The following is a 27,288-nucleotide window of genomic DNA, read 5'->3' as shown; positions in this document are numbered from 1 at the left end:
TAATAGAATTGACATGATATTACTAGTATTACTTATGTAGATTTAAAGATATATATACATATATTACTTATTCTAACGACGTCCAAATATACCGAAGAATCCCCGTTTTTTGGAATTTTCATTATCAATTGTTTCATCAACATCAGGGGACGAAGTTTCCACTGGAGTGGTAGTAGCGGTATTGGTGGTGGTTTGTTTGGTTGAATCATATGAAATATAATTAAAGGCAACATCAAATAATACTGGTTTACACATCATTGGTTCAATTTTGTTTAAATTTATAATAGTTGTCAATCCTTTAGGATATTTATTCAAATTTTCAATAGTATATGGTGAACTTGATATCACTTTAGATTGTTCAAATTGAGCACTAATTTGATTTTGTAATATTTTCTTGGTGATATCATTTTTGAAAATAGCAATTTGTTCATTTGTACTAATATTAAATGGGAAATCAGTTTTATAAAAAGATGATGATCCTTGTTTTGTTGTTGTTGTTGCATTGGAAATTTCTTGATTAATAAATTGATAAATTTTCAACAGTTCAGCAAATTGACTATTAAATTGATAAGATTCAGCAATTACTTGATTTTTTTGAGCAATGAAAAATTTTTCTAAATTATCTAATGAATCATATAAATCTTCATCATTATAAACCCCTGGTAAATCTTTTAAATTTTGAACAATAACAAGAATCCCATTGAATAATCTAATGATATCTTTATTATCATCAATTTTGGCTAATTGTCCAATCAATAATAAATCTCTTTTCAAGGTGGTAAATAATAAATTATAATTAATATACGTCAATAAGATGGCACGATTTTGTACTTGTTCTAAATCATCATCATCTTGATTTCTTTCTGTGTCGGATTTATGCAATGATAAAATTTCATTCCATTGAGTAATAATTGAGTCAAATTGATTAATATCATTAGATTTATCCCAATGAATATTATTATTCAAATAAGAAATTTTTAATGCCACTTCATCATTATAAATATATGCTGAATGATCTCTCCAATTGACTTGTTTAGAAATTTCAAAATTATCTTCATTAGCAATATTCTCAGCAGTAGTAGTATATTTACTATCAATTAAATTCAAAACTGGTGTCAAATAAGGTACTTCATTATCATGACAATGTTTACGAGCAATTGATTTCAAATCAGTAGTTGAATGAATTTCCAATTGTGAAATAGCCAAATTTAATGATGGATCAACTAATGTTTCAATTAATTCATTAAATAATGTTTTGTTAAATGAATCAGCTTCTTCTTCATCATCATCATTGTTTTCATCTTCACCATTATTATTATTATTATTATTATTATTGTTATGTGTGTTGTATAAATAATCTAAACCACATTTAGCTATTGAAAAAGCATGAAGGGTTTTTTCCCAATTTTTTTTAACAATTGATAATTGACCAATAATTAATGCCGTATAAACAAATAATTCTACTTTAATATCATTAATTGATTCCTCATTAGTTAAATCTAATAATTCTTTAGCATGTATCAATGATCGTTTAAATTTCGTAATTAATAATTTTTTATAATTCTTGTGTAGTTTCAGGTTCAGGTTCAGTTTCAGTTTCAGTTTCAGTTTAATATCATCAATTTCTAAAATATTTTTCATTTCTAATCCATACAAAAAATCTCTTTCTGCTAATAATAAATAAATTAATCCATAATTTTTATTTGATTGATATTGATCTTTAGTGAATTTGACAACTTTATATTTTTTACTATCATGATTAATTAAATTCAATTCATGACGTAAATTTTTGATTTGTTTATTGATTTTTTGTCGTTGTTTTTTGAAATCATTTGATGTGATTAAATAAGCACTCATTCGAGTACCTAATGTAGTAGCTAATGGTGATTCCATAATTGTTTGTACTTTGGTTGAAAAATCAGTGGGATATGGAAATTGAAGTCCAACGACTGCTTTGTAAATAGAAAAATTTTTGTTGGAATTTTTTTTTTTCCTTTCAATTTTTTTTCTCTGTGTGTGTATTTCTGTCGACTTCACACGACTTGATCGTTTTAACTTGTAAGACTAACCACCAACAACTACTAATGTCTACAAACTGTGGTGCATTGCTTCTAACTCAACTATAAGGTTTGTAATTCATTGGGCAATAACAATATGAATGAGCTGAAAATTAACTGAGATTTTGAAAAAGATTTGTATAAAACTTGAGGAGTTGGTTGAAGTTGGTAGAATTGTTGGCCAGAGCTCATTTTTTCAATCATTTTTTTATACCAAATCTTACTAAAATAGAAACCTCTATAGAAATTGAATAAAAAAATAAATAAATAAATCATGATCCTCCAATTCATACATCTACATCATTTACTATTCAGTTATCAATAAGCTCTCTAATATTATTTATTCAAATTTATAGGTTTACTAATGCTAGGCAATACATAAATACCAACAATAAAAGGATAATTATATAAATTGGTGGATCTATTTGAATATGGTTAGAAAATCCCAAATTTTTCCGATGTCAGCAATTATCTCTCGGTAGCTTAGTTGGTAAAGCATTAGACTGTAACTGATTAACAACCGCTGTTCCAAAGAACAGTTCCTTAATTGCGATCTAAGGATCGGGTGTTCGACTCACTCCCGGGAGAAATATTTTTTTTTTGCACCCCAAATTTTATCCCAACGATTTTTTTAACGAATAATAAAAGACATCAGAGACACAAAAGATTTGGTAAATATGTAAATAAATAAATAAATAAATATATTAATAAATTAGAATGTCCTTAATATAGAACTATACAAACATCAACCATCAATGGATAATGTAATTATTCTATATATAAGATTAAAAAAAGCATTATCATTAAAAGAAAACTAGAAACCAATTAATCATGAATTGAAAAAAGGATAACAAGGAGGTGGCTGTGGAAATGCATTATAGACATCCAATTAATAAAACTCCACTCCAAACACAACAAATCAAATTAATCAATAATCCACCCCAAACAATCAATACATGAAACAAAGGAGGTTGATTAAATCGTTGAATTAATAAATTGACACTAATCAATCCAAATATTAAACTTGTTATAATACCTAACGTTAATATAACAATTAATCCAATATTATCACGAATTAAAAATTGATAATCAATATCATTACCACCACTAAGATCAGGTTTTTGAAGAATTGACATGAATATACCTAATTGAATTCCTGATAAAAATAATGAAATGATATTCAAAGTGAAATAAACATATGATAAGGTTTGATCATAATTGAATTCATAAAATAATTGATAATCATTTCTTTTCAAATATGATTGTTGTGGTTGAGGTTCTTCATTGATTGAATCATAGGTTGAATAATAATAATTGGAATCAGAACCTTTTTGACCAAGAAGTAGTCCATGGCCTTGTCCTTGACTTTGGTTTTGATGATGATGATGATATAGTGATAATAATTTAGTATATGGGTCTAATGGAACTTCATAAAATTCATCTTCCTCTTCGTTAGCAAGGAAAAATGGATTTTCATAAGCTTTATTAGCATTATGTGTTTTTTTTGAGTTGGTTGTATTACCTGTTGCGGATGCTAAAAGTTTATTTTTCCAAATTGATAATTTATCAATAAAAGTGGGGATAACATTGTTGTTGTTGGTGTTATTTTGATGATATAATTTCCGTTGTTGTTGATGTTTTAAACTATGAATCAAAATATCTTCATCTTGATTAATCAATTCATTCAATGATAAACTGACTTGATCAGCGTCATCATCTTCATATCCATCATAATCATCATCTTCTTCAGTACGATTTGGTCGTTCAAATATACTACTATTTCTTCTTGAGCTTGATTGTAATTGTCTTCCCATATGATCATTATTACTAGTAGGGGTTGATAAAGAACACAATGACATTCTATGATTCAAAATATTCTTCGATTTTCTTTCAATCAATTCATGTTCTTGAGTGGCTTGTTCATTAATAGTTTGTAAATTTTCAAAATTTTTCAATAAATTTAAATTTAATAAATTATTATAATGATTATTGATTAATTCACCTTGAGGAATAATATTATGATAACATGATAATTGATATTGATAAAAATTCAATTGTTTAAATAATGTCAAACTAGGATTATTATTTAAAATTGTTTGAATTTTCTTTGGCAATTTTCTTAAATTATCATGATGATTTTTAATAACACCACCATTATTATTTTCTTGTACATCAATTTCTGTGGTTAAAGAATTTTCAAAATTCGATAAATTAATATCATTCGATGAAATTGTAACGTGTCCATGAGGGAAAACATCTAATTGATTCAATTCTTCTTCATTAAGGAATGTTAAATCATTCACATATTGTGATCTATTGGTTGTCATAATATCACTATCCAAAGTAATCAAATAATCATTATCGATTGAATCATCACCAGATTTGCTATTGTTATTATTAGTGTTCTTACCATCAGTAAACTCACTATCTATAACACTTCCTTCACCATCTTCATCATTTGTCTCAATTAAATACCTTGATCGTTTACAAAATAATTTCAAACTTGGTTTAAAATCATTAGAAACAATAAAATCAATAGTTTTTTTGGTTAATAAACTTGGTGAAGACAGTTTTTGGAAAAATTCTAACAATTCTTGTCTATAATTATCATTTGATCTATCATTCAAATGATAAATTAATGTTTGTACAATATTATTAGGCAATATACAATAAGAAAATTGTCTTAATCCACCAATGGGGGCCACTATCATTGAATTATCATTATTTTTATGAGTAATAATATAAGCAGGATGATCATCCAATAAATAATCTCGTGTCAAATATGTACATGAAACCCAACTATCATCATCAGTACCAGTATTGATTGGTTTTAGTTGGTAATACAAATTGAAATTTATCTTTAAATCATTAATGGCATCTTCATGAATTAAACAATGGATGTGGAAATTCTTTTTCAATAATAAACTTAAATCATACCATGACTCATTTGAAGTTGGAGTTTGTTGTATTGGTAGATTATTCAGAGTGGCAATCCCATTGGTGGTGCCCGTATTTCTTGGTGGTAAGATTGAATTTTGATAATCTGAACTCGTCATAATTGTTGAAGATATACTAAATAACGAATTATTTCGCCTTAGATTTTCACGTTGATTTTGATGTGATTGTTGGTATTGCACTTGTTGTGATTTCCTTTCATATTTAATGATATTGATTAAATTAGTTAATTTCAATGTTAATGCATTTAAATTTTTAATCTTGGAATGGTCTAAATAATATTGCTTCAAATTTAGTACAAATTCTTTACCTTGCTGTTTATGAGGATAATATTTTAAAAATTTCTTGAAAATTTTCTTGATGGCGATTTTTTGAATAATGATAAATTTTGAAAGGTTTTTCAATTCAATTGATAATTCAATAGTTTGATAAAATAGTTCATCTAATTGAATCAATATAGTGTCAATGCTATCATTTCCATTTTCATTACCACTAGAATTATTATTAATGAATTTAAATTGATTTTCTAGACATATGAATTTTCGTGTTAATTCTCCGTATTTGGTTTCAATGAATAAATTTATATAATCAAAATTTTCAATAAATGATTGCTTTAAAGAAAATAAATCTTTTTTAGTAGGGTTTTTGGACTTAGTGATTGATCTAATTTGATATTTCAAATTATTATAATCTAAATTATAACTTTTCCATTGTGGGATTGATAAATGAGGTAAATTATCACCAAATTTCATCAATAAATAACTGTAACTGGTATAAATATGTGTATAGCGGAGTTGGGGAATCTATAAGAATATGACAATAATGAGTAAAAGGGGTATTTTTATATCCTTTAAAATGACTAATGAGCAAATGAATAAATGAACAAACAATGCAGAATAGAATAGAATGGAAATGTATCAATACAATAAGTATGGATAATAATGCAATAGGGAAGAAAAAAACAGAAAAAAAAAGTAATGCAAATAATAAATGAATGAATGATACGTTGGGGTGGCGTGAAAGACTTAACGATCTAATAAGTTATTATGATGATGATGATAATGATGATATATGAAATAGATTAAGGGATAAAAAAAAAAAGATTTGACAAAGTTGAATCTATTTATATTTTAATGAGGCTGAAATGAATAATGGAAATTTATGAATTTCTTCTATCAATCACAAAACAACAAAAATTTCCAATGACCCAAAAAAAGGGGTGGGGGCTGTAAAAAATGATCTAAATAATACAAGTTGGATTGTCAGTTATCTGTTGATCTATCAACAAAAGATGTGATAGATGATTATATCTGTTGTAGTTGTCTAACTCTTCTTAATCAGAGGAGCAGTTAAAGAAGAAAAAGAAAAAAAGATAGGAAAATTTGGTTGTCAGAATATTGCTGTTGCCAAAATTTTGATAACTTTGTTATTTTGATATTTTATACAAGAGACAAAAAGAAAGTAAAAAGGAAAAGACCAAATGAAAGAGAAAAAAAATTTATAATAATTGAATCAAGACTTACTTGCTCTTATATATATATATATTATATTGTATAATATATGTAATGGTTACAGATATAATATCAATGAAACAAATAATTAGATAATAATAAAGTAATATTTACAACTTGGTGCTGGTAAGTAGTAGTAGTAATAGTAGTAGTAATTGTTAGTCTAATTTAGTAATCATTTACTTGCACTTGCACTTCTTCTTTTACTAAAGGAAAAAAATTTTATTATCAGCCAAAAAAGTTATTACACAAAACTAAACAAACTAAATATAAATTGACTTCTCTCTTTCTTTTTCTCTTTTGTGTGTGTGTGTACATTATTCTTCTGTCACACGACTGTTTTTTTGTATTATCAAAAACTTCAATAACATTTTACATCTTCTTCATTAACAAACCCAACTTCATTTAACAATTAATAATAAGAATGAATAATACATTCACACAAAAGCTAACCTAAAAGAAGGAGAAGTTATACTTTTTGGATTAGTTTGAATTGCAATTTTAAACTTTAATACATCTTTCCCCTCGTTCATTTCTTGTAGTTACGTTTGATTTTACTCTATTTATTTCAAAAGCTCAACACAACCCAAGTCGGAACCATCAGAGTAGATATCGGAAAGCTGAAGCTTCCGGTTTATTTGGACCACAATAGTACTACAACAATAATGATCGTAATGATCGTAAAGGACATATCGTGCTTAGCAATGGTTACTTAACCAAACTAATTAATCCATATGCACTATTCCTTGTATACGATAAGCATATCTTATTGGTTGAAAAAAAAAAAAATGTCACACTAACGATTACCTAATAAGGAACTGAGCATCTGAAGGCGGGAACAGGGTGAAAGGAAAGAGAGGGCGATAACAAGAACAACAAGAACAACAACCCTTTTAGTCATTGTTAGTGAGGTTTTGTGTTTTGTCAATTGGATTTTTTTAGTAATTTATTATTAGTATTAGTATTATTGTTATTATTATTGTTATCTAAATTTCATTTCAATTCTATCAAATTAGTAGTTTGAAATTGCTCATTGGGATTATATATTTTTACTGTTATCGGATTTACAATTAAAATTTATTACACAAAAAAAATAAAAGAAAAAGAATTTTTTCTAATTCCACACACACACAAATCCACAATTCCGTAATTCTAATTTAGCTAATAGTCTTGTGATAAACAAAAACTAAAGTTTCCCATTCCCAACAAAAAGCAAACAACAAGTACCAGAATGTAACAGTGAGCTATAACCATCCAACCAAATCTTAAATATATAAATCTTATTTTTGATTTGTCAACCAAATAATAAATGTAGGCGAAATGGTTTGTAGAAAAAAAAAAAGCAGTGAAGTGGAGGACCAACCCACCAAGAGGAAATAATAACCGATCTTCTTTGTTATTTTTCTCAAGATTGATTGTTAACATCTTGCATTTACATAATATCGGACATATTTAATGCAATACAATGTATATTCAATCTAATTTATGCAATTGAACCCCCCACCCTCCCAAAACATCAAACCATCCACATACACGGAACCCACGTGGTTGCAAATATTATTCATAGCTAAACTTAACCTCCTTTTTAATTATGCCTAAATCGAATATAAGTAAAATGTCACACGAGTTTTGACTTTCACTTTAAATACTATTATTAAAATTAAGGATTACATTCAGGTTACACAATAAGTTGGATATCAATCTCAGTTACACCAAAGAGTTGCCTGGTTAATTTCAATTCATTTTAACTTTACTGCTTAAAGTTAACTTTAATGACCACAGTGTAAACTTAAACTAATGTAACTTAACTACAAGGAATAAGGTAACATTATCACGATCAGAAACAATAGCTACTATTACTACTACCTCAGTGGTGATCAACATATTATTTGGTGTTAGGAGTGTAAATGGTTTTGATACTTTGATAATATCATTATTCATAGTATAATTTAAAGAAGTCAAAAACTTTAAAAAAAGAATATTTTTTATTAATGCATGTACTTGTCGTCGTCGTCTTTTCCTCAATCCACCTTCGGCTTTCTACCTTACATTTGATTTTGGTAAAGTTCTTATTAGCGGATTAGCGGATAAATCTATCTTTGTCTTCTACCCCCACCCTCTTTCTCTTTCTCTCTCTAACTTTTCTTTCGTATATATCGGCGAAGGGGCGTTTTGTTAAATTATTCTGTCCATTTTTTATTTAGTGCCGTTTGTTGTTGTTACTATTACTAGTTTTTAGTCTTGACACTACACACAAAAACTCATCACAACAATTCTATCTTTTGGTAGCATCTGCGACACACACATCTATCTATTCTTCACAAATAAAGTTTGGTATTACTCAATTTAAAGTTAAGAATAAACAAATAACCAATGAATGTATACATTATAAATTGTACCCAAAACTGAGTTTGTGTTGAATGTAATCATTGTAACCTGATACTAAACTCTATCTCAGGTCCATTTTTCTTTAAAGTTTTTTTCAAAATATAACTAATACATATCACTCTATTGCCATTCATACTTCCATAACTACTAGTATCATCCCATTTGATATATTAGAAAAAACGTGATCTTATGAGAAGTTTATTTTATGATAAAACTAAACCTAACTACAAAAGCTTCCTTTTAGGTTTCAATTGATAAAATAAACTTTAATCAAGGCGTGTTGTTGTTGTTGTTGATAGTGACGTCAAGTATAACTAGACCCAAACCTTAAATTTGAAAACGAATTTGGATTTATCTGATCTGATACTGATAAAATTTGTTGAAAACTTGTAATTTACAGAGACCCAATATTGACAGGGATATATTACTTTAGTGCATTCAAGTTTTGGGGTATGTTTCAGATGTATGAATATTTTCTATAAACTAACTGACTCAACTAATTTCATAAAAAAACCAACTATATTACAAGACAAAAAGAATATAGTTATATAGTATGCATTCAAGAATGTAAATGTTTACGAGATTAAAGAAGTAATAACTTAAAATGAAGCCAAATTAAATGAAATGAATAACCACTATTATTATTATAGTATGACTTGATTCTCAATTAGGAATATTTATTTATTTTTCAATCTAGTCTAGTATACTTAACAACCGCTTTTAATTTTTCAATAATAATATGGTAACCCTGCTACAACAAAGGAGAATTAGGACTGTTTGAATAATTATATTTCCCAATTTTGATGTTTCTCAAACAAACAAATACAACTAGTATAATGAATATAATTATATTAGAAGTTTGAAATCAATTCTGCTTTATAATATAATTATTATTATTATATATTATTATTATTATTATTCTTATTATGTATTCGGCTCTAAGTTCTAAGCGACAACCGCCAAAACAACAACAATAATAATAATATCAACCAAAATCACAACTACGTAACTCCAAATAGGAAATTATCAAAATTATTTAACATTCACAATCCATGCAAATATATGTGGCATATATAATTTGAGTAAATAATAATTAAACTAAACTAAACTGTCACTTATTACACGGCTGTATAGAATAAACTTGTATGATGAGGTCTCTCATATTCATGTAGTGTGTGCGTTATGCTTTTTTTTTGCAACTATTTTTTTTTTGGAAAAGCCTAACACAAATGACATCAAATTACATCTTAGTTGTCTTTTAAACTTTTATTCTATAAAATCTAAGCACTCTCTAAGAGAGGTTGATCAGAATGGCAAATTGGAGGGGATAATCTTATATTTATTGAAGTAAAGACAGATACATCAAAGAGATAAAAACTGTGAACTGAGATTGTTGAAATAAAAAGTAGTGCAAAATAGACAAAGATTAAAAAAAATAAAGTTTCACACGCAATTTCTTTCTCCTCATTTTCTTTTTCTCTCCCCACACACACCACACCAAACACCAAGTTTTGATATAAATTAGTCCAAAATAACAAGGTTATTCTTTAACTCTTGAACAAGTGCAATAGCCTCTATTTATGAGGAGGGAGGGTTGGGATGGGATGGGTTGGGATGGGATGGGTTGGGATGGGATGGGTTGGGATGGGATGGGTTGGGATGGGATGGGTTGGGTTATAGGGGTGCTAATGGTTTCTGGTAATTGCTTAGGGCCTGGATATGGAGTTATCATTAAAAGAATAGCAGTATTTCAAATCATCGTGATGTATCGTCCCATTTATCATGTTTCCATTAGTATCGCAAATAACATAGGCATGTTTGTCCAATACCTTAGCAATTTGATATGGTCCCATATAATTATATTCAGATTTCTTACGTTTGACTCTACGGCGTAGCAAATCCCAATCGCCTTTAATAAATGAAGCCGGTTTTTGGAACGGTTGTCTCATCAGATTAATATAAGCCATTCGACGAACCCTAAGATCATTATGTTTTTCAACGTTTTTATTTACACCATCCAATTCAGCAAGTCGAACTTGTACGTCATTATGGAGGTCCTGCAATAATGAAGATTGTGATAACTGTCCCTCTTTCCATTCAAATTCATTGGCCAAATAAGTGGTGAATTCAGACATATCTGTGGAAATGCCTATCAGCAAATAATATGGTGTTTTGTTAAAAGTAGTTGGTGTGGAGTTATAAACCATGACTGCATTGGCTAAGACCTGGGGCCATTTGGTGTAATAGGCGTCCGTCATAGATTTCAATATCTTCTTTAGGAGTTTATTCCCAAGCTCCATCCGTCCATTGGACATCGGATGGTATACACTAGCATATTTGATGGAGATGCCTGCCGTGGCACAAAAAGATTGCGTGGCATTGGAGGTGAAGGCTGAACCATTATCAGTGATGACTTCGACTGGAGTCGAATGAACTTGACGGATGAGATTCAACATCAGAATAACCACATCAGAGTTGGGTGATGAACAAGGCCAGCTATAAATTAAACCCGAGACATATTCAATGGCATTAAGGCAGCATGATAAGTTGTCGCTCATCGGTAAGGGACCAATAAAATCGAGCCCCCATCGGGAAAAGGTTTTTGTTGGTGTCAACGGATATAATTCACGATGTGCTGTTTCAAAAGTACTGGATAGTTGACACACCAGACAATTCCGAATCACATTGGTACAAAGAAGTTTATGATTTGGGTGCCATTGAATCTTCGAGACGAGGTAGTCGGTCACTCTAATTGAAGCATGGTGATGCTCATGAACCTTGGTTGCAGTGTTGGCTAACGTATCTGCCGTAACCACTGGTACCACCTGTGTGGAGGATAAGACCACATGAAATTGATCCTGAAGAATGACAAATTGATCTGTTGGTAAAAGTTCATTCGAATTATTGTTTTCATAAGAGCCACAAAGTTGATCATGTATTTGTTGTAGTTGATTGTCGGTAAGATTGTCAATATGAATGTGGTGTCGTTGCACTGGTTGGATTGGTGCAAGTGGTATTGGTTCAGTAGTCCGAAGTGTGGGAAGGTAAATCGACAGTGTTTGATTCAAAATTGCTTCTTCATTAAGTTCATGAGGTATTTTGTCCAAATTATATCGGGATAAAAAATCTGCTATAAAATTGAACTGCCCCGGAATGAAATATATGGAAGGATTAAAGGATTGAATAATATCGATGAACCGTTTGATACGATTAGCTGGTTCCAGTTTAGCAGAGCCAATTGTCGTTATCGCCTGGTGGTCGGTATAGAATTGGACTTCCCTGCTCATAAACTGTTTGTACTTCTGTAGTACATACACAATGGTGAGCAACTCTCGTTCTAAAGTACTGTAACGTTGTTGAGTAGCTGAAAGTCGGAGAGATACCATCGCCACTGGGACCAACAGTTTTTGACCTTGGATTAGATGTTCTTGAGTGATTATTGCTCCAATAGCCAATTGGGAGGCATCTGTGAATACCAACACCGGTTTATTTTCATCAAAAGCATACAATGAGGGTAAGTCAGCAATGACTGACATAAGTTTTTCAAAAGCAGCAATAGATGCCGTCAAATGCACAATCGGAGATCGTTTACCAGCATTGTCGACAAGAGGATTATTCAATGGTGTCAACAAATACAGTAATCTTGGAATCAAAATTTAATAAATCAGTAAATAATTCTATTTTAAACAATTCACTTATATATATCTATCTATGTATTTTTAGTATACATATTGTTTCTTTCTATATCAATTCATCTATCTATAATTCTTATTTTGGGGCAACTTTAACACCTTTGACAAACACAGGGATCATACCTCCAGTTCCAATAGCAAATGGACGATGTCCTAACACCAACAATTGAGTACGGATTGATCCACTATGACTAGTAATACTAACAATTTGATCCTTATGATTTTCATTGAAAAGTTGTTGTAATCCTTTATTTTGTCTAATTGCCTGTTCAGCTACTGATTCACGCCAATCTGGTTTCCAATAATTATCTTCTTCTTCAAAACCAGGTTCAATTATGAAACCTAATGATTCATACTTTTCGGCAATTATTGATCTTGTTGAACGTTTATCACAAGTGTGATCACCAATTGTTTCACGCCAATATTCTTGAATTAAAGGTTTAATTTCTTTTAAATCAATTATATTATCCCAAGTGTTAATCAAAGTATCAACCGATCTTCTAAATGGTGATGTGAAGAATTTTGTTGGAATGATCAAATTCTTATTCTTATTGATATTATTTTCAATTTCTTTAGTCCAAGCAATATTGTTATCTTTAGCTTGTTCAATTCCTAATTCAGTCAATTCAGGATCAGGACCCCAAACAATTTTACCATCAGTATTTAAATGAGACCAATAATCATCCCAAAGTTGAGGGTTTTCATTATGTTTAACATTATGGAATCCTTGACCATGTCTTGCCAAAAAAAGCAATTTATATTGAATTTCATTAGAGTCTACTTGACTGTTCAATTCATTCAATTGGGCAATGACTTCATCCCAACCGCAAATTACCCCAAAATGTTCTTTAATTGTATCAAATTTAGTAGCATCAGTTTCTGGTAATGATTGTTTGAAAATCCCAGGGACAATAGAAAATTCCCAATGTGGTTTGGTATTATTTTCTTCATAATATTTCAAAAGAAGTTCCTCATATTGTTGTCTATCAGTATCGGAAATTTTAGCATCAACTACGTCAGCTTGATTTGGAATATTTTTCGACATTGTTGTTAGGTGTAGTAGTTGATAAATTGAAATCCAAAAATTGAAAAAGAATGAAAGAAGCAAAACGAAAGAAAATTAATTGGAAATAATTGATAGTCTAAATACCTTTTTAGAAAAGATGAGTGGGCGTGGGGGATACTTATAGTAGTTTTTCAGATATATAGCACGTTGTTAGTAGTCGTGGCTCAAAACTTGACTCAACTCAACTCAACCCAAAAAATAATGAATGCGTCACCAGCTCTGTCATTATACTTTGAGATCCAATTCTATGTTAAAATTTAAAGCCTCAATCATATATGTAGAAATCCTGCACATAATGACACTTGGTTAGTGTTGAGCCGTGGGGGTTGTCAAACTTCTGGTTGGAATCAAGCTTAGTACTAGACAGATCCTGCTTACTATTGTCACCAGTAAGCTTGAGTTGGATAGATTTAATCGATTCTTATCCTGGCTGTGAGTAGAGAATTCGCCCAAAGTTATTGATTCGCCTAAACAATTACCTTTGCATTCGCTTTAAATCTTCATGATTGTACAACCTATCCATTAGACTTAAACCATCTAACTCCAAAGCTAAGGTTTACTCAATTCATTCAATTGGCTGGACCAAAAACTAATTTCAAATTCTTTTGATAGACAGAACTCACCCTTGTACATTGAAGGACCAATAACGAGATTCTTTTTTTTAGGGAAATTTCAATTTATCGGTGTTTACGACACACGACACCACCAACAAATAGTTCTGTCTAAACTACACACAAAGGTTAGGGAGGCCAATTATACATTATTAAACTACAGCAGTATTAAAGAGCAGACTCTACACACATAAATCTAATATGACATAATATGTGATGTATAATAAATAGTATACTTTTACTATTGAGTCTATTAAATGTCGTTGAAGTTGGCAACACGAACCCTCGCGAGAGAAGAAAAGAATGGCCTACAGTATGTGCGTGTGCGTGTGACGAAAAAGAAAAAAGAAAAAAAAGGAATTCGTTGCGTTTTGGGAGAAATTTGATCAAACCTATTTTGACTTTCAACAACAATCACCAACCACCATAACAACAACAATTTGCTCATTTAATAATCAATACTTTACCAATTTTTATTTTACTCCCCACACACAACAACAATTTATATTATTAATTGATTATTTTTTGTTTTCCCTTCCCAGTTGTATTTATCTAAACATTTGTATTTTTTCTTTTTAATTTTTTTCCAATTGCTTGTGTTCAGTTTCCCTATTTTTTTTTGATTATCAGGCATAATTAATCTATTTTCCCCATAAAACAAGAGAAACTTCAAAAGTAACACTGGCATTATGAATAATTTTAGTGATGATTTATACCCATTAGCTTTGTTAATGGATGAATTGAAACATGATGACGTTTCTAATAGAGTAGAGGCGATGCAAAAATTGGACACCATTGCTATTGCCTTGGGACCAGAACGAACAAGAAAAGAATTATTACCATTTCTTAACGATGTTGCTCAAGATGATGAAGAAGAAGTTTTTGCCGTTTTGGCAAATAAATTGGGTGAATTTATCCCATTAATTGGTGGTCATCAATATTCTGAACCATTGATTTCTATTTTAACTATATTGGCCTCAATGGAAGAACCATTAGTTAGAGATAAAGCCATTGATTCATTAAATAAAATCAGTTTGGAATTGAGTGATGAAGAAATTAATGGGATTTTCTTGACATTAATACAAAATTTGAGTCAAGGTAATTGGTTCCTGAAAAAAATTGCTGCTTGTGGATTATATCAATCAGTTATTATTAGAGTTGATGCTACTACTAGACAAAATTTATTGAAATTATATTTCAAATTAGTTACTGATGATTATCCTATGGTTAGAAGAGCTAGTGCCACCAATTTACCTCGATTAATTGATTTATTGACTGAATTTACTGAACATAATCCTAATGATGTTAATAAAATTACTAATGAAGATTGGGAAATAATTTCGAAAATGTTTCAACATTTAATTACTGATGATCAAGACCTGGTTAAATTTTTGAGTGTTGACGTTTTAATTTCTATTTTAGAATTTTTCGGGAAAATTCATGAATACAGTTTTAATGCTGATTTCTTATCTAGTGCATTAAAATTAATTCAAGATGAAAGTTGGAGAGTTAGATATACTGCCGCTGATAGGTTTAGTAAAATTGCTCGTAACTTCACCAATAATGAACTGGATTTATTCCAATTGATTGATCCATTTATTTCATTAATGAAAGATCATGAAGGTGAAGTTAGAAAAGCTATTGCTAAACAATTGCCAGTTTTCTGTCAATTATTAGTGAAATTCCCTCTGACTAAAGCCACTGTTTTAAATAAAATTGTCCCTGTGGCCAATGAATTGAGTCAAGATCCTCAAGAAAATGTTCGTGCTTCATTAGCTTCCACTATAACTGAACTTTCACCAATTTTAGAAAAACAAGCCACTATTGATAAATTATTACCAGTGTTTTTAATCATGTTAAAAGATGAATTCCCTGATGTTAGATTAAATATTATTTCCAACTTATCTGTTGTTAATGAAACCATTGGTATTAATTTATTATCCACTAATTTGTTACCAGCAATCACTGAATTGGCTCAAGATCATAAATGGAGAGTTAGATTAGCTATTATTGAATACATTCCTAAATTAGCCAAACAATTGGGTGAATCATTTTTCAATGAAGAATTATTATCATTGTGTATGTCATGGTTATGGGATCCAGTTTATGCCATCAGAGAAGCTGCTGTTAATAATTTAAAAGAATTGACAGTTATATTTGGATCAGAATGGGCACAAGTGGAAATAATCAATCGATTATTAAATCAAGGTGATAAAATTGATAATGATGATGGTAATGGTGACAACAATGATAATAATGATAAAGTTGATTATTCAAATTTCATTATTAGAATAACTTGTTTATTTGCTATTACTAGTTTAATACCAGTTATTGATTATAAAGTTTTAATTGATAAAGTATTACCATTTATTAATGGATTAATTAATGATTCGGTTCCAAACATTCGGTTTAATGTGGCTAAATCATATTTAATATTAGTCGAATCATTAATTAATAAGAAAAAATCGGGTCAACTATCAGAAACAAATGATCAAGAATTGAAAAAATTCATTGATTCACAAGTTTTATCAAATTTACAAAAATTGGAAAATGATGATGATGTTGATGTTAGATTTTATTCAATTAAAAGTATTAAAGGTATTAATGAAATTTTAACTTGATTCAACCCACATTCACACAAACGCACACACATACATACACGCACATACTATCAAAATAATCAATATATATATATATATATAAATATTTTACTCTCATCTACACAACATCCCCTATTTATCCTTCCTTTTGCAGCAATTTATCAAAATCAAAATCAAATGAACTTCCACAACCACAAGCAGAACTAGTATAAGGACTATCAACAATTTTAAATTGACTACCAATTAATTCTTTAGTATAATCCAATTTTGAATCTTGTAAAATCATTAATGATGATTCATTCATAATCACTTTCCCTCCTTGATCTCTTTCAAACACAACCAAATCATTAGCATCGCCGTCTTGTTGTTGTTGTAATTCTTTATCAATATTGGTTAATTTCAAATTATATTGAAATCCATGACATCCTCCACTTTCTACTTGTATTAATAATCCTGAATCTTGATTATCTTGTTGAGAAATTTCATTTAATTTCTTACTAGCTCTTTCAGTTATTGCAAATGATAAATTTGTTTTTCCATGAATTAATTTTGTTGCTCTGAAATCATTAATATCTTCTTGTTGTTGTGATGATGTTATGGAATCATTGGTTGAAGTAGTTGTAGATGATGATTGTTGAGAAGTTGGAGACGATGGGAAGGCAAATGATGACGGTTTTAGCCTAGATGAATTAGCATTAGAATTGGTGGTGGTAGTACTTGGTTTAGTCGAATTATAACGTAAAGTAATAATAGTTGTACCACCAAGTGTTAAGGGTTTAAATGATTTTAATGTTAAGATTCGTTTGGATATAGCAAAATATTTTGTTCCTAACATGATAACTGTTCAACTCTGTTTGTTTCTATGTATTAGTAATGATCATTGTAAAGTTAATGTTTTTTGCGGGATCTCTTTCTCATTCTTTTGATCATTGATTCTTTACAATGTCCTGCATATAAGAACACACTCAAATTAATTGGTTTATAAGAAACAACCCAAAAGTTGCAAAACAAATCAAGATACAATTCAATAGAAATACCTTCTTAAACGTAATGATATAAGTATATATTTATATAATGTTTGTTGAGTGTTGTGTTTTTTTTTTTTTTTTTTGGTTTTTCTTTCTTTACCTAATTGTTATACACAGATATATAAAGTAAACTAAAATATAATAACCTTTTGAAACTATTTCAAATAAATGTATCCAAAAAAGTGTAATGTCTTCTTAACTTCCACCATTTATTTCTAGGTGTATTGATCATCAGAAACTCTCCAAGATTCCAATAATTTCAAATGTTTCCAATCTTCTTTTGGTCCTTCCATACCCCAAGACAAATATCTGAAATACCAGAAAGTACCAGCCACTAAAGAGAGTAAACCAATATAAATGGCCAAATATAATAATTTCAGCACTGGAGAAGCATTAGGTTTATTTAATCTTGAAGAAAATGATTCAACTTCATAACAGAAAACAAGCATGGCAAAATAAAGTGCAGGAACATAATGATGAACATATGTAACTCTTCCCATAATGGCAAATGGTAAGAAATGTAATCCCCATCCAAACATTGGATAAATACCTCCCATAAGGAATAATTTCAATTTGTGTGGATTTGTACTTGGGAAATCAACGTATTGTCTTTGCCATCTAATCAAATAATACAAAACAATGAAAGCAAATAATATAACACCAACAGTAGAAGTCCAAGTAGTTGCTGGTGAACCAATCATATAATATTTAGGATTTTCTGGTCCCCATCCACACATTCTAATACCAACATTCAATGTTGGCCATTGCCAAAATGATGAAGCCAAATCATCTTGCTTTTCAGTGTCTGGAACTAAAGCATTGTTAGTAGCCATCATGGCCAAATTCAATTGAATGAAATCACGAATAAACTTAGTTTTAGGTAATTTGAAATCTTCTGGAGCTGGTGGTAAAACTGCATTACGATTGTTTTCAATATTCCACCAAGTTCTCTTGTCTTTTTTAAATGGGTTCTTGTAACAAACAACTTCACCTTGTCTGAACCCCCATTGAGGTAATGTAGTACCAGTGACCCCCAAATAACAATTCATCACTTCATTCTTCAATCTAAATGACGAAGTCAAAGGATGTAATCTCATTTTATCTTCATCACTTGCTTGTTCCATAATTTCAACAGTCCAATTATCTTTAGGATCACCAATAGTCAAATTACCATAACATGCAACTTCATATTCAGATTTAGACACTGGAGCTGGAATATCATGAGTATGTAAGTTTCTACCAGTTTGTGGATGCATCAATCTTACATGCATACCGTCAAAAATATATTCAATGTCAGTGGTGTTACCAGAAGTATCATAATAAGGTTGTCCTCTAGCTCTTTGGAAAATCCAATTGTTGTTTGAATCTTTGTGACCATAAGTAGTAACTTGTTGTTGTTTTGAACCTTCTGGGAATGTTTGAACGTGGGAGTGTAAAAGGCCACCACTTAAACCTTGATTCTTTAAAGTGATAACCGAGTGGAACATGGATACTTCACGTGGGCCACCACCAACATCGGAACCAGCCAAATTAGCTTGGAAAAGTGATGACATATTGGCATCACCAGTACCCGATTTATACAACAAATCAAAATGAACTTTAAATGAAAGCATGAAAATGAAAATTGGGACAAGAATCAAAGCAACAATTCTAGCAAACCAATGTTGAATGTATTTTGTCCATGAAATAGATTTATCACTCAATTTATTCCAAAGGTCAACAACAGTGTAAATCCCGACCAATGTGGTAACAAACAATCCAACCATTTTTACAGAACAAGTACAACCAATGGAAACACCAGTTAAAAGAATCCATTTCCACCATTTTCTAGAAAATTCTTGTGATTTATTGTTAAAATTGTTGAAACGTGAAAAACAGAAAACAGTAGCAACGGTGAAGAATAACAACATTGAATCCAACAAAATGAATTTACCTAAAGTGACATAACTTGATTCAAGAGCCACCATCAAAGTAAATAACCAAGTAGTAAACATGGAAAATCCAACTTCTTTCCCAGTGAAATAAGCCAATGGTACACACAAGGCAGAGAAAGTGGCATTAAACAATCTCATTTTAGTATAATCAATATAATCAGGGTATTTTTCACCACTTGGGAAATCCCAAGATCCATTGTATCCAGCCAAATAACCAGATAAACCAACTAACATTTTACCCAATGGAGGATGAACATCATGATAAAATTCGTGTCGTAAATAATAGGATCCAAATTTACCAAAATGAGCTTCATCCCAAACAACATGGTCATTCACTGAAATACGATAAAATCTCACGAAAAATGACAATGCAGTGAAAACAATAGGTGCTAATATCGATTCAACTTGTTTTAAAGATTCAGCGGTTTCTTTAGCTTCATCATATTGGGTTCTTTTAAGAGTGTCGTCATCGTCTTCTGCAGCCTCTCCTTGTTGGTGAGGATATTTTTCTTCAATTGAGGCAGTTGTGGAAAGATCATTCTGCTTTCTCAACAAAGCTTCTGTTTCATTGGGTTCAACAGAAGTAGACATTATGATTGTTGTCTTTCTTTTGTATTAATTGGTTGTAAAAGAAAAAAAGAAACAAGTCGGTTTTGAAATATATGGAATAAAAAAGATCTGGTTCTATTTTTTTTTTTTTTCACCACATTGTTCAAAGAGTAGAAAGTGGGAGAGAGAGAGAAAAAAAAAATAACGCCTAGGCTCATAAGCAAATAAATGTAAGTGAACACGTAAGTTATTAATTAAGTCTCAGACAACAACAACAATAACAACAAAAATAACAACGCGCGAGATAAAATAGAAAATCATCACTCAGTACACGCACATATATACATTACTTTATTGACCACGTACACTTACTACTTATTGTAAAGATGATTTTATAGATTCAATCAAAAACCAAATTAATTGATTATCATTAATTATTAATTTAAATTTCCCATCACTAGCAATATTAATTAAATTATTAATAAATTTTTCTATTCTTAATTTTTCAAATTTTATTTTGGTATTATTATACATGAATTTAACAATATCTTGATATAATTTCCCATCACTAGACAATTTTGGTAAATCGTTTTTCGGAATATCAATTATAAAATTTCTCAACCTATTAGATGTAGAAGATGAATATACTAATTGTAAATCACCCAAAGAATCCAACTTATTACCCAATTGATCCACCAAGTTGGGTATTAGATAATCAGGTAAATCAAGTGGTTTTATAATCAATGGATAATCATTAATATCTTCTAATAATTCCAAAATATATTCATTTATGCTAGGGTGATTGGTAATTCTATTCAATACCAAAGTGAAATCATCATCATTACTAACAAATATGAACACTTGACGAGATATCAATCGATTATTGGCACATTTGATTATTAGATATTGGATTTTATACTGTGAATGCTCTTCAATTGAATTGTTATAAATAGTGAGTTCAGGTACAATATCACGATATAATTCATATTGAACTAGTAAATCATCTTCTATTTGTAAAGTTTGTTGATATCTTTGGTACAAGTATTTACATAGGGTTATTCGAAATTTCTCCAATTGTTTTTTAGTGAGTTTTATAGATGACGATAGTGATGAATTGGATTTATAGATCTTAAATGTTTGATTTATTATCAACGACGATATATCTCTATCCTGGGACATTGGTAATAGGAAGTCAAAAGAAAGATGTGGTTTGTTTATATTTGAAAAAAAAAAATCAGTTTCAAAATCTAAACTACTTTATACGCGCTTGTAATATTTAATTTTTTTTGTAATTATATATATTCCAGATATGATATTGGTCTTACTTATAACTGCAAACACCTATATAAAAACAAAAAAAAAACACATCAATATTCTCTTCAATGTAAGATATTTATTTCAAAAACTCATTATATAACTTCAATTAACTAAAAAAATCAAATCAAAGTCTGGTTTTACTTCAAGCAGAAGCTTTAGCAACGTGTTCCAACAAGTCAACAACTCTGGTGGAGTAACCGTATTCGTTATCGTACCAGGAAATCAATTTGACGAAAGTTGGGGACAACAAGATACCGGCTTTTTCATCAAAGATAGATGAGTAGCTTGAACCCAAGAAATCGGTGGAGACAACAGCATCTTCAGTGTAGCCCAAAACACCTTTCAATGGACCTTCAGAAGCTTTCTTGATAGCTTGAGCAATTTCTTCGTAAGAAGCAGCTTTCTTCAATCTGACAGTCAAGTCAACAACGGAAACATCGGTGGTTGGGACTCTCAAAGACATACCAGTCAATTTACCGTTCAATTCTGGAATAACCTTACCAACGGCTTTAGCAGCACCAGTGGAAGATGGGATAATGTTACCAGAAGCAGTTCTACCACCTCTCCAGTCCTTGTGGGATGGACCGTCAACGGTCTTTTGGGTAGCAGTGATGGAGTGGACAGTGGTCATCAAACCTTCTTCAATACCGAAAGTATCGTTGACGACTTTAGCTAATGGAGCCAAACAGTTGGTGGTACAAGAAGCATTGGAGATAATCTTCAAGTCTGGAGTGTATTTGTCTTCGTTAACACCGACAACAAACATTGGGGCATCAGCAGATGGAGCAGTGATGATAACTTTTTTGGCACCAGCATCAATGTGTTTTTGAGCACCTTCGAGTTTGGTGAAAACACCGGTGGATTCAATAACGTAGTCAACACCAGATTTACCCCATGGAATGTTAGCTGGGTCTCTTTCTTGGAAAACTTTAATCTTGTGACCATCAATGACCAAGTCGTCACCAGAAGCAGTGACTTCACCCTTGTATCTACCGTGAGTAGAATCGTATTTGAACATGTAAGCAGCATAGTCTGGAGCAATGAATGGATCGTTGACGGCGACAACTTCAATGTCTTTTCTGCCCAAAGCAACTCTTAAGACTAATCTACCGATTCTACCGAAACCGTTAATACCAATTTTAATAGCCATTGTTAATTAATTTGATTGTAAAGTTTGTTGATGTTAATTGATTTGAATTCAATTGTGATGAATAAAAGAAAGAAAAAGAAAAAGAAAAAAAGAAAGAAGAAATAAATAAATTAAAAAAATTTTCCAATTGAAGGGAATTTCAAGGGTTAATATATATTAAGTCAAAAAAAATCCAATTTTCGTTGGAATTGGCTTTGACAAGACAAATTTTAGTGGTTGAGTGGGTTGGTTGAAACAATTTCCACCTATTTTTGTCTATTTTGGCTATTTTTGCATAATATGATTTGTACGGGACACGCCATACCCGGGGCATTATCATCCATTCAGAAGCAATTTTGCGTCATTATCCATTTTACTAACTAACTATTAAGCAAAGAAAAGAAAAAATCATCACAACAAAAATAAAAAATGTGCACCACGAGCCTGGATTTGAAACAGCTGATCCAAAAACCGCAACCTAATTAATTAGACAATACCTTTCAGTTAACACCGATTATACCTTTTATTGAACTCAAACTAGCATTTGATGATACTGATTTATTCAATTGATGGTATTATATCAGTCAATTGCTCTGAAAGCAAAATATATTCGGATAACCGAGTGTTTAGAGAATAAGCTTCTACGTAAAATAATAAACTGCATGAAAAAAATTAAGGGGGTTAAAGAAATTGCCAGCCAAAATGTGAGTAAATTTGTTATAATTCACGGCTCTCCTTGTAATTTTTCATGGAACACTATCAATTTTTCGGAATTGAACCACGCGATTTGTATTTTGCAAGTCAAATTAATCATACTGAATACTGTATGGTGACGTTCCAAATTGACCCTAAAATAAAATATCGCAATTGTCTGTATGTGTGTGTCTGTGTTTTTTTTTGCCACCGACGATTTTAATTTGACTACAAAGGTGGTGGTGGTGTGAATCAGCAGTCGTTGTCGACGAGGAGCAACAAAAAAAAAAATACAAACAATAAATTTGCATCATACCACTACTACTACCACTACAGTATCTATTATTTTTCTCAACCCTCAGCACACTTCTTTCTTGCTCTATTCCATTTTTCGTCTCAGTACACTACCACTGGTCTTATAGCTTCACCATCAATTCACGTGCATATATCCTCGGACTAACGCAACCAAAAGATCCAATCCCGGGAATAACAGGCTGGAATCGTCTGTATTGTTTTCAAAGTTAGATCTTAATTCCAGAGAAATTTTGATTATAAGTGTAAATGGTGATCTACAAGACCAAATAGTCCAAATACTATAACCAAATACTCGTCTGTCAATTCATTGTAACGAAATGATATAATAAACAAAATTGGGCAATGCAAATGTGCAGATTTTACACGAAGGAACGATAATAGAAAGAAGTTTTGAGACTGTACAAAAGATTGCTTTGCTTTGCCATCCCCACAGTTCGAAACCAATAAAAAAGGAGTTCCACCCAAATTGGTCAATTGTTCTTACAACAACCACTTCTTTTTTTTTAATTCTCTAGATTTCAAATACTCTTTATATTTCACTCAATTGCTCAATTTGCTTAAGAAAAAATGTCATATCGATTAATCAAACTCAATTCCGGTCATACCATTCCATCAATTGGATTAGGATGTTATGATATCCCAAGAAATAAAACGGTTTCGGTAGTTTATGAAGCTTGTAAAGTTGGATATCGTCATTTTGATACTGCAGTGTTATATGGAAACGAAGAAGAAGTCATTGAAGGTATAAGTAAATTCTTACGAGAGAACCCCAATATACCACGATCTGAGTTTTTTTACACCACAAAGCTTTGGAATAATCAATTGGGTACTTCAAGCACTAAACAAGCCATTTCAACAATGATGGCTCAAGTTGGTGATAAATTAGAATATATTGATTTATTATTGATTCATTCTCCATTACCAGGTAAGACCAAACGTTTAGAAAGCTGGAAAGTTTTGCAGGATGCTGTGGAAAAAGGATGGATTAAAAACATTGGGGTTTCTAATTATGGTAAACATCATATTGAAGAATTGTTGACCAATGCAACGATCCCTCCAGCTGTCAATCAAATTGAAATTAGTCCTTGGTGTATGAGACAGGATTTAGCTACTTGGTGTTTAAGTAAAGGTATCAATGTTGAGGCATATGCACCATTAACCCATGGTAACAAATTACAAGTCAACAATACTGAATTTCAAGAAATTATGCAAAAGTATAATAAATCAGCTGCTCAAATATTGATTAAATGGTCATTACAAAAAGGTTATATACCATTACCAAAAACAAAAACTCCATCTCGATTAAAGGAAAATCTTTCTGTTGATGATTTTGAATTGACTAATGAAGAAATTAAGGCTATTGATCAACCTGATGCTTATGAACCAACAGATTGGGAATGTACTGATGCTCCATAGATAGACATCTAGTCTGGTTAGGATTTTGTAAGGTCTGTAGTAAATGAAAATAAACATTCTATGAGAATTTAAAGTATAATTTGTTGCAAAACTGGACCAAAAAAAAAATACTTCTTTACACGAGAGATTGACAGTAGAGTTCTCGAAACGACATACTTATTAGACTATGCGTTGACCTTGAAATGAAACGACGACCAGTTGAATTTAGTACATGCACTCACGGTAATTTGAAATAAAATGTGTATCCGGACAGGGTTTACAAATTGTGAGTTGTAAAGTACTAATTGATTGTTCAAAGGAGAGGGAGACAGGTTAATTGACACACAATAATAAGAAAAAAAAACATCTATGATGTATTTCTGTGTTGAATATACAGGCTTAGTAGTATTTACAATTTCTCGTGATTTCAACACATTTAAGAAAGATAATGATCTAATAGAAAGGTCACAATTAGTGTACACTAGCAGATTTAATCAAGGTTGAGTCGGTGCAATATCGTGATTACTCAATATTCAGTTCCAAGCTCGTGATGTTGATATGAACATAATTAATATTTCAAAATTGCATATGTCCGAAGATTAATCACAAAGACATTGAAAAATCCCATATTCTCTTTGTTTAAACTCCTTCATTCTAATTGTGTGTGTACGTGTGTACGTGTGTATGGAAGTAAATGTATGGGTTACTAGTTTTGTGGCGAAGAAACAGAAAATGAAACAATCTGAATGCTATAAGCGAATGATCGAAAGAATGAAAGATCAAAAAAAAAAAACCAAGAAAATGCGAAGTAAAAAAAAAAATAAAACCTCCCCGTCTTATCGGGATAGACAGGACAAGAATAATCTTCTTTTAATTCTCCTATAATGTGTGGGAATGTTAATACAAGCTTTTGTTCCAAATTCAACTAATACTCACTCACATGAACAAAGCAGAATTCCTTAGGTCTTGAATTAACTACAGTATAACCAATCATGTAATTCTTTCTGGCTGGTTCTTAATACTAAAATGGTGAAAAGAAAGTGCAAGCTTACTATTGTTTTTTTTAGGTGCAAACCAAGTTATAATAGCATGTATCTTGGTCGGATGACGATGCCAAAATAACAAGATCATGACTGTACTTTTTTGTTTTTTCGGATCAATGATTACTATAATAAAGGCTTACCTTGTGTATACGTTCATTGTGTCGAATAATAATAATGATACAATACTGAACAAATACAAACCACCATTGAGCCATTTTTGAGACTAGGGGCATTTTTGGGAAATAGTGTGTAGTTGCTGATCTATTAAAACCCATGACTTTGATTAGCAATACTCACCATTGCGTTTCGGAAGACATACCGAAACGCTCCGACAGCTTATTTTGATTGAAAATTGTGATCGAATAGTTGTTGTTGTTGTTGCTGTTGTTGTTGTTGTTTGCTGGTTGTATTTTTCGTAAATTAAGCAGCAACCAGTTTGCAAAAATCTTTTGAGTTCAATAAAAAAAAGAAAAGAAAAGACAATAGATAAGGCTATCCCATTCTTGATAGTGTTAGCTTTACAGTACTTTTCTTGATTGTTTATCAGTCAATGTAGAAGTGATGACGAAAGTTGAATTGCCTCTAATTTATTTTCATTTACGTAAATTATAATCTAAATTGAATCTAGACAGAAGCAATGATAATATTTCAAGTGTTCAGCCTTGTATGGTCATGATGACTATTCGAAATGAGGAGGCTGCTATCATTGATTAGTAATCATTAATTGTCAGAATTTAACTAGATAAAACCCACAAGCTAATTATTGCTGCTCTTTTCAACTCTTCTAATACTTATCAAATACTACTTTATTTAATTGCAAATCCGATTAATCATTATTAATAATCTATAAACTTGCCATGCTTTAGTATTTCATGGTTTTTGAGCATTATCCACAATTAAACAGTTATTGTCTACATTTTTAGGTTTTCAACGGACTTTAGATATATTTAACCAGTCATAATAATAACTAACAAGAGGTTTGTATACCTAAATTCTATTTTTTTT

General features: G+C 30.7%; 10 protein-coding genes and 1 non-coding gene across 11 annotated transcripts, besides 1 other annotated feature; 3 read left to right on the top strand and 8 right to left on the bottom strand. All coding sequences in view use genetic code 12, as the record gives it.

Moving 5' to 3' along the window:
• Nucleotides 1-72: 72 nt before the first annotated feature.
• CAALFM_C306970WA (signal recognition particle subunit) lies at nucleotides 73-1,893 on the bottom strand (the record flags this gene model as incomplete). Its single annotated transcript, XM_714806.1, has 1 exon — nucleotides 73-1,893. The coding sequence occupies one exon, from the start codon at nucleotides 1,891-1,893 to the stop codon at nucleotides 73-75; it is 1,821 nt and encodes a 606-aa protein (XP_719899.1).
• Nucleotides 1,894-2,529: 636 nt separating this feature from the next.
• Nucleotides 2,530-2,645, top strand: tY(GUA)3. Its single transcript has 2 exons — nucleotides 2,530-2,566; nucleotides 2,610-2,645. It is a non-coding gene; the product is annotated as a tRNA-Tyr (tRNA).
• Nucleotides 2,646-2,932: 287 nt separating this feature from the next.
• On the bottom strand, nucleotides 2,933-5,764 carry CAALFM_C306950WA (uncharacterized protein; the record flags this gene model as incomplete). Its single annotated transcript, XM_714807.1, has 1 exon — nucleotides 2,933-5,764. One exon carries the CDS (start codon nucleotides 5,762-5,764, stop codon nucleotides 2,933-2,935), a length of 2,832 nt encoding a protein of 943 aa, XP_719900.1.
• A 4,853-nt stretch (nucleotides 5,765-10,617) lies between these two features.
• Nucleotides 10,618-12,447, bottom strand: CAALFM_C306940WA (uncharacterized protein; the record flags this gene model as incomplete). Its single annotated transcript, XM_714809.1, has 1 exon — nucleotides 10,618-12,447. One exon carries the CDS (start codon nucleotides 12,445-12,447, stop codon nucleotides 10,618-10,620), a length of 1,830 nt encoding a protein of 609 aa, XP_719902.1.
• Nucleotides 10,621-12,567: a mobile genetic element ((Tca17-3) Fragment of the gypsy-like retrotransposon Tca17 on Chromosome 3).
• A 112-nt stretch (nucleotides 12,568-12,679) lies between these two features.
• Nucleotides 12,680-13,648, bottom strand: CAALFM_C306920WA (putative phosphomutase; the record flags this gene model as incomplete). Its single annotated transcript, XM_714811.1, has 1 exon — nucleotides 12,680-13,648. The coding sequence occupies one exon, from the start codon at nucleotides 13,646-13,648 to the stop codon at nucleotides 12,680-12,682; it is 969 nt and encodes a 322-aa protein (XP_719904.1).
• Nucleotides 13,649-14,969: 1,321 nt separating this feature from the next.
• Nucleotides 14,970-16,901, top strand: TPD3 (protein phosphatase 2A structural subunit; the record flags this gene model as incomplete). Its single annotated transcript, XM_714812.1, has 1 exon — nucleotides 14,970-16,901. The coding sequence occupies one exon, from the start codon at nucleotides 14,970-14,972 to the stop codon at nucleotides 16,899-16,901; it is 1,932 nt and encodes a 643-aa protein (XP_719905.1).
• Nucleotides 16,902-17,016: 115 nt separating this feature from the next.
• Nucleotides 17,017-17,715, bottom strand: ISA2 (Isa2p; the record flags this gene model as incomplete). The annotated part of the gene is made up of 1 exon (XM_714813.1): nucleotides 17,017-17,715. One exon carries the CDS (start codon nucleotides 17,713-17,715, stop codon nucleotides 17,017-17,019), a length of 699 nt encoding a protein of 232 aa, XP_719906.1.
• Nucleotides 17,716-18,123: 408 nt separating this feature from the next.
• On the bottom strand, nucleotides 18,124-20,433 carry PMT2 (dolichyl-phosphate-mannose-protein mannosyltransferase; the record flags this gene model as incomplete). The annotated part of the gene is made up of 1 exon (XM_714814.1): nucleotides 18,124-20,433. The coding sequence occupies one exon, from the start codon at nucleotides 20,431-20,433 to the stop codon at nucleotides 18,124-18,126; it is 2,310 nt and encodes a 769-aa protein (XP_719907.1).
• A 333-nt stretch (nucleotides 20,434-20,766) lies between these two features.
• On the bottom strand, nucleotides 20,767-21,570 carry CAALFM_C306880WA (uncharacterized protein; the record flags this gene model as incomplete). The annotated part of the gene is made up of 1 exon (XM_714815.1): nucleotides 20,767-21,570. One exon carries the CDS (start codon nucleotides 21,568-21,570, stop codon nucleotides 20,767-20,769), a length of 804 nt encoding a protein of 267 aa, XP_719908.1.
• Nucleotides 21,571-21,850: 280 nt separating this feature from the next.
• TDH3 (glyceraldehyde-3-phosphate dehydrogenase (phosphorylating)) lies at nucleotides 21,851-22,858 on the bottom strand (the record flags this gene model as incomplete). The annotated part of the gene is made up of 1 exon (XM_714816.1): nucleotides 21,851-22,858. One exon carries the CDS (start codon nucleotides 22,856-22,858, stop codon nucleotides 21,851-21,853), a length of 1,008 nt encoding a protein of 335 aa, XP_719909.1.
• A 1,554-nt stretch (nucleotides 22,859-24,412) lies between these two features.
• CAALFM_C306860CA (aldo-keto reductase superfamily protein) lies at nucleotides 24,413-25,261 on the top strand (the record flags this gene model as incomplete). Its single annotated transcript, XM_714817.1, has 1 exon — nucleotides 24,413-25,261. One exon carries the CDS (start codon nucleotides 24,413-24,415, stop codon nucleotides 25,259-25,261), a length of 849 nt encoding a protein of 282 aa, XP_719910.1.
• Between the last annotated feature and the right edge of the window lie 2,027 nt (nucleotides 25,262-27,288).

Source organism: Candida albicans, chromosome 3, assembly GCF_000182965.3.
Source record: "Candida albicans SC5314 chromosome 3, complete sequence".
In the NCBI taxonomy this organism is placed as follows: Eukaryota; Fungi; Ascomycota; class Pichiomycetes; order Serinales; family Debaryomycetaceae; genus Candida; species Candida albicans.
This window is presented reverse-complemented; position numbering and strand designations above follow the sequence as displayed.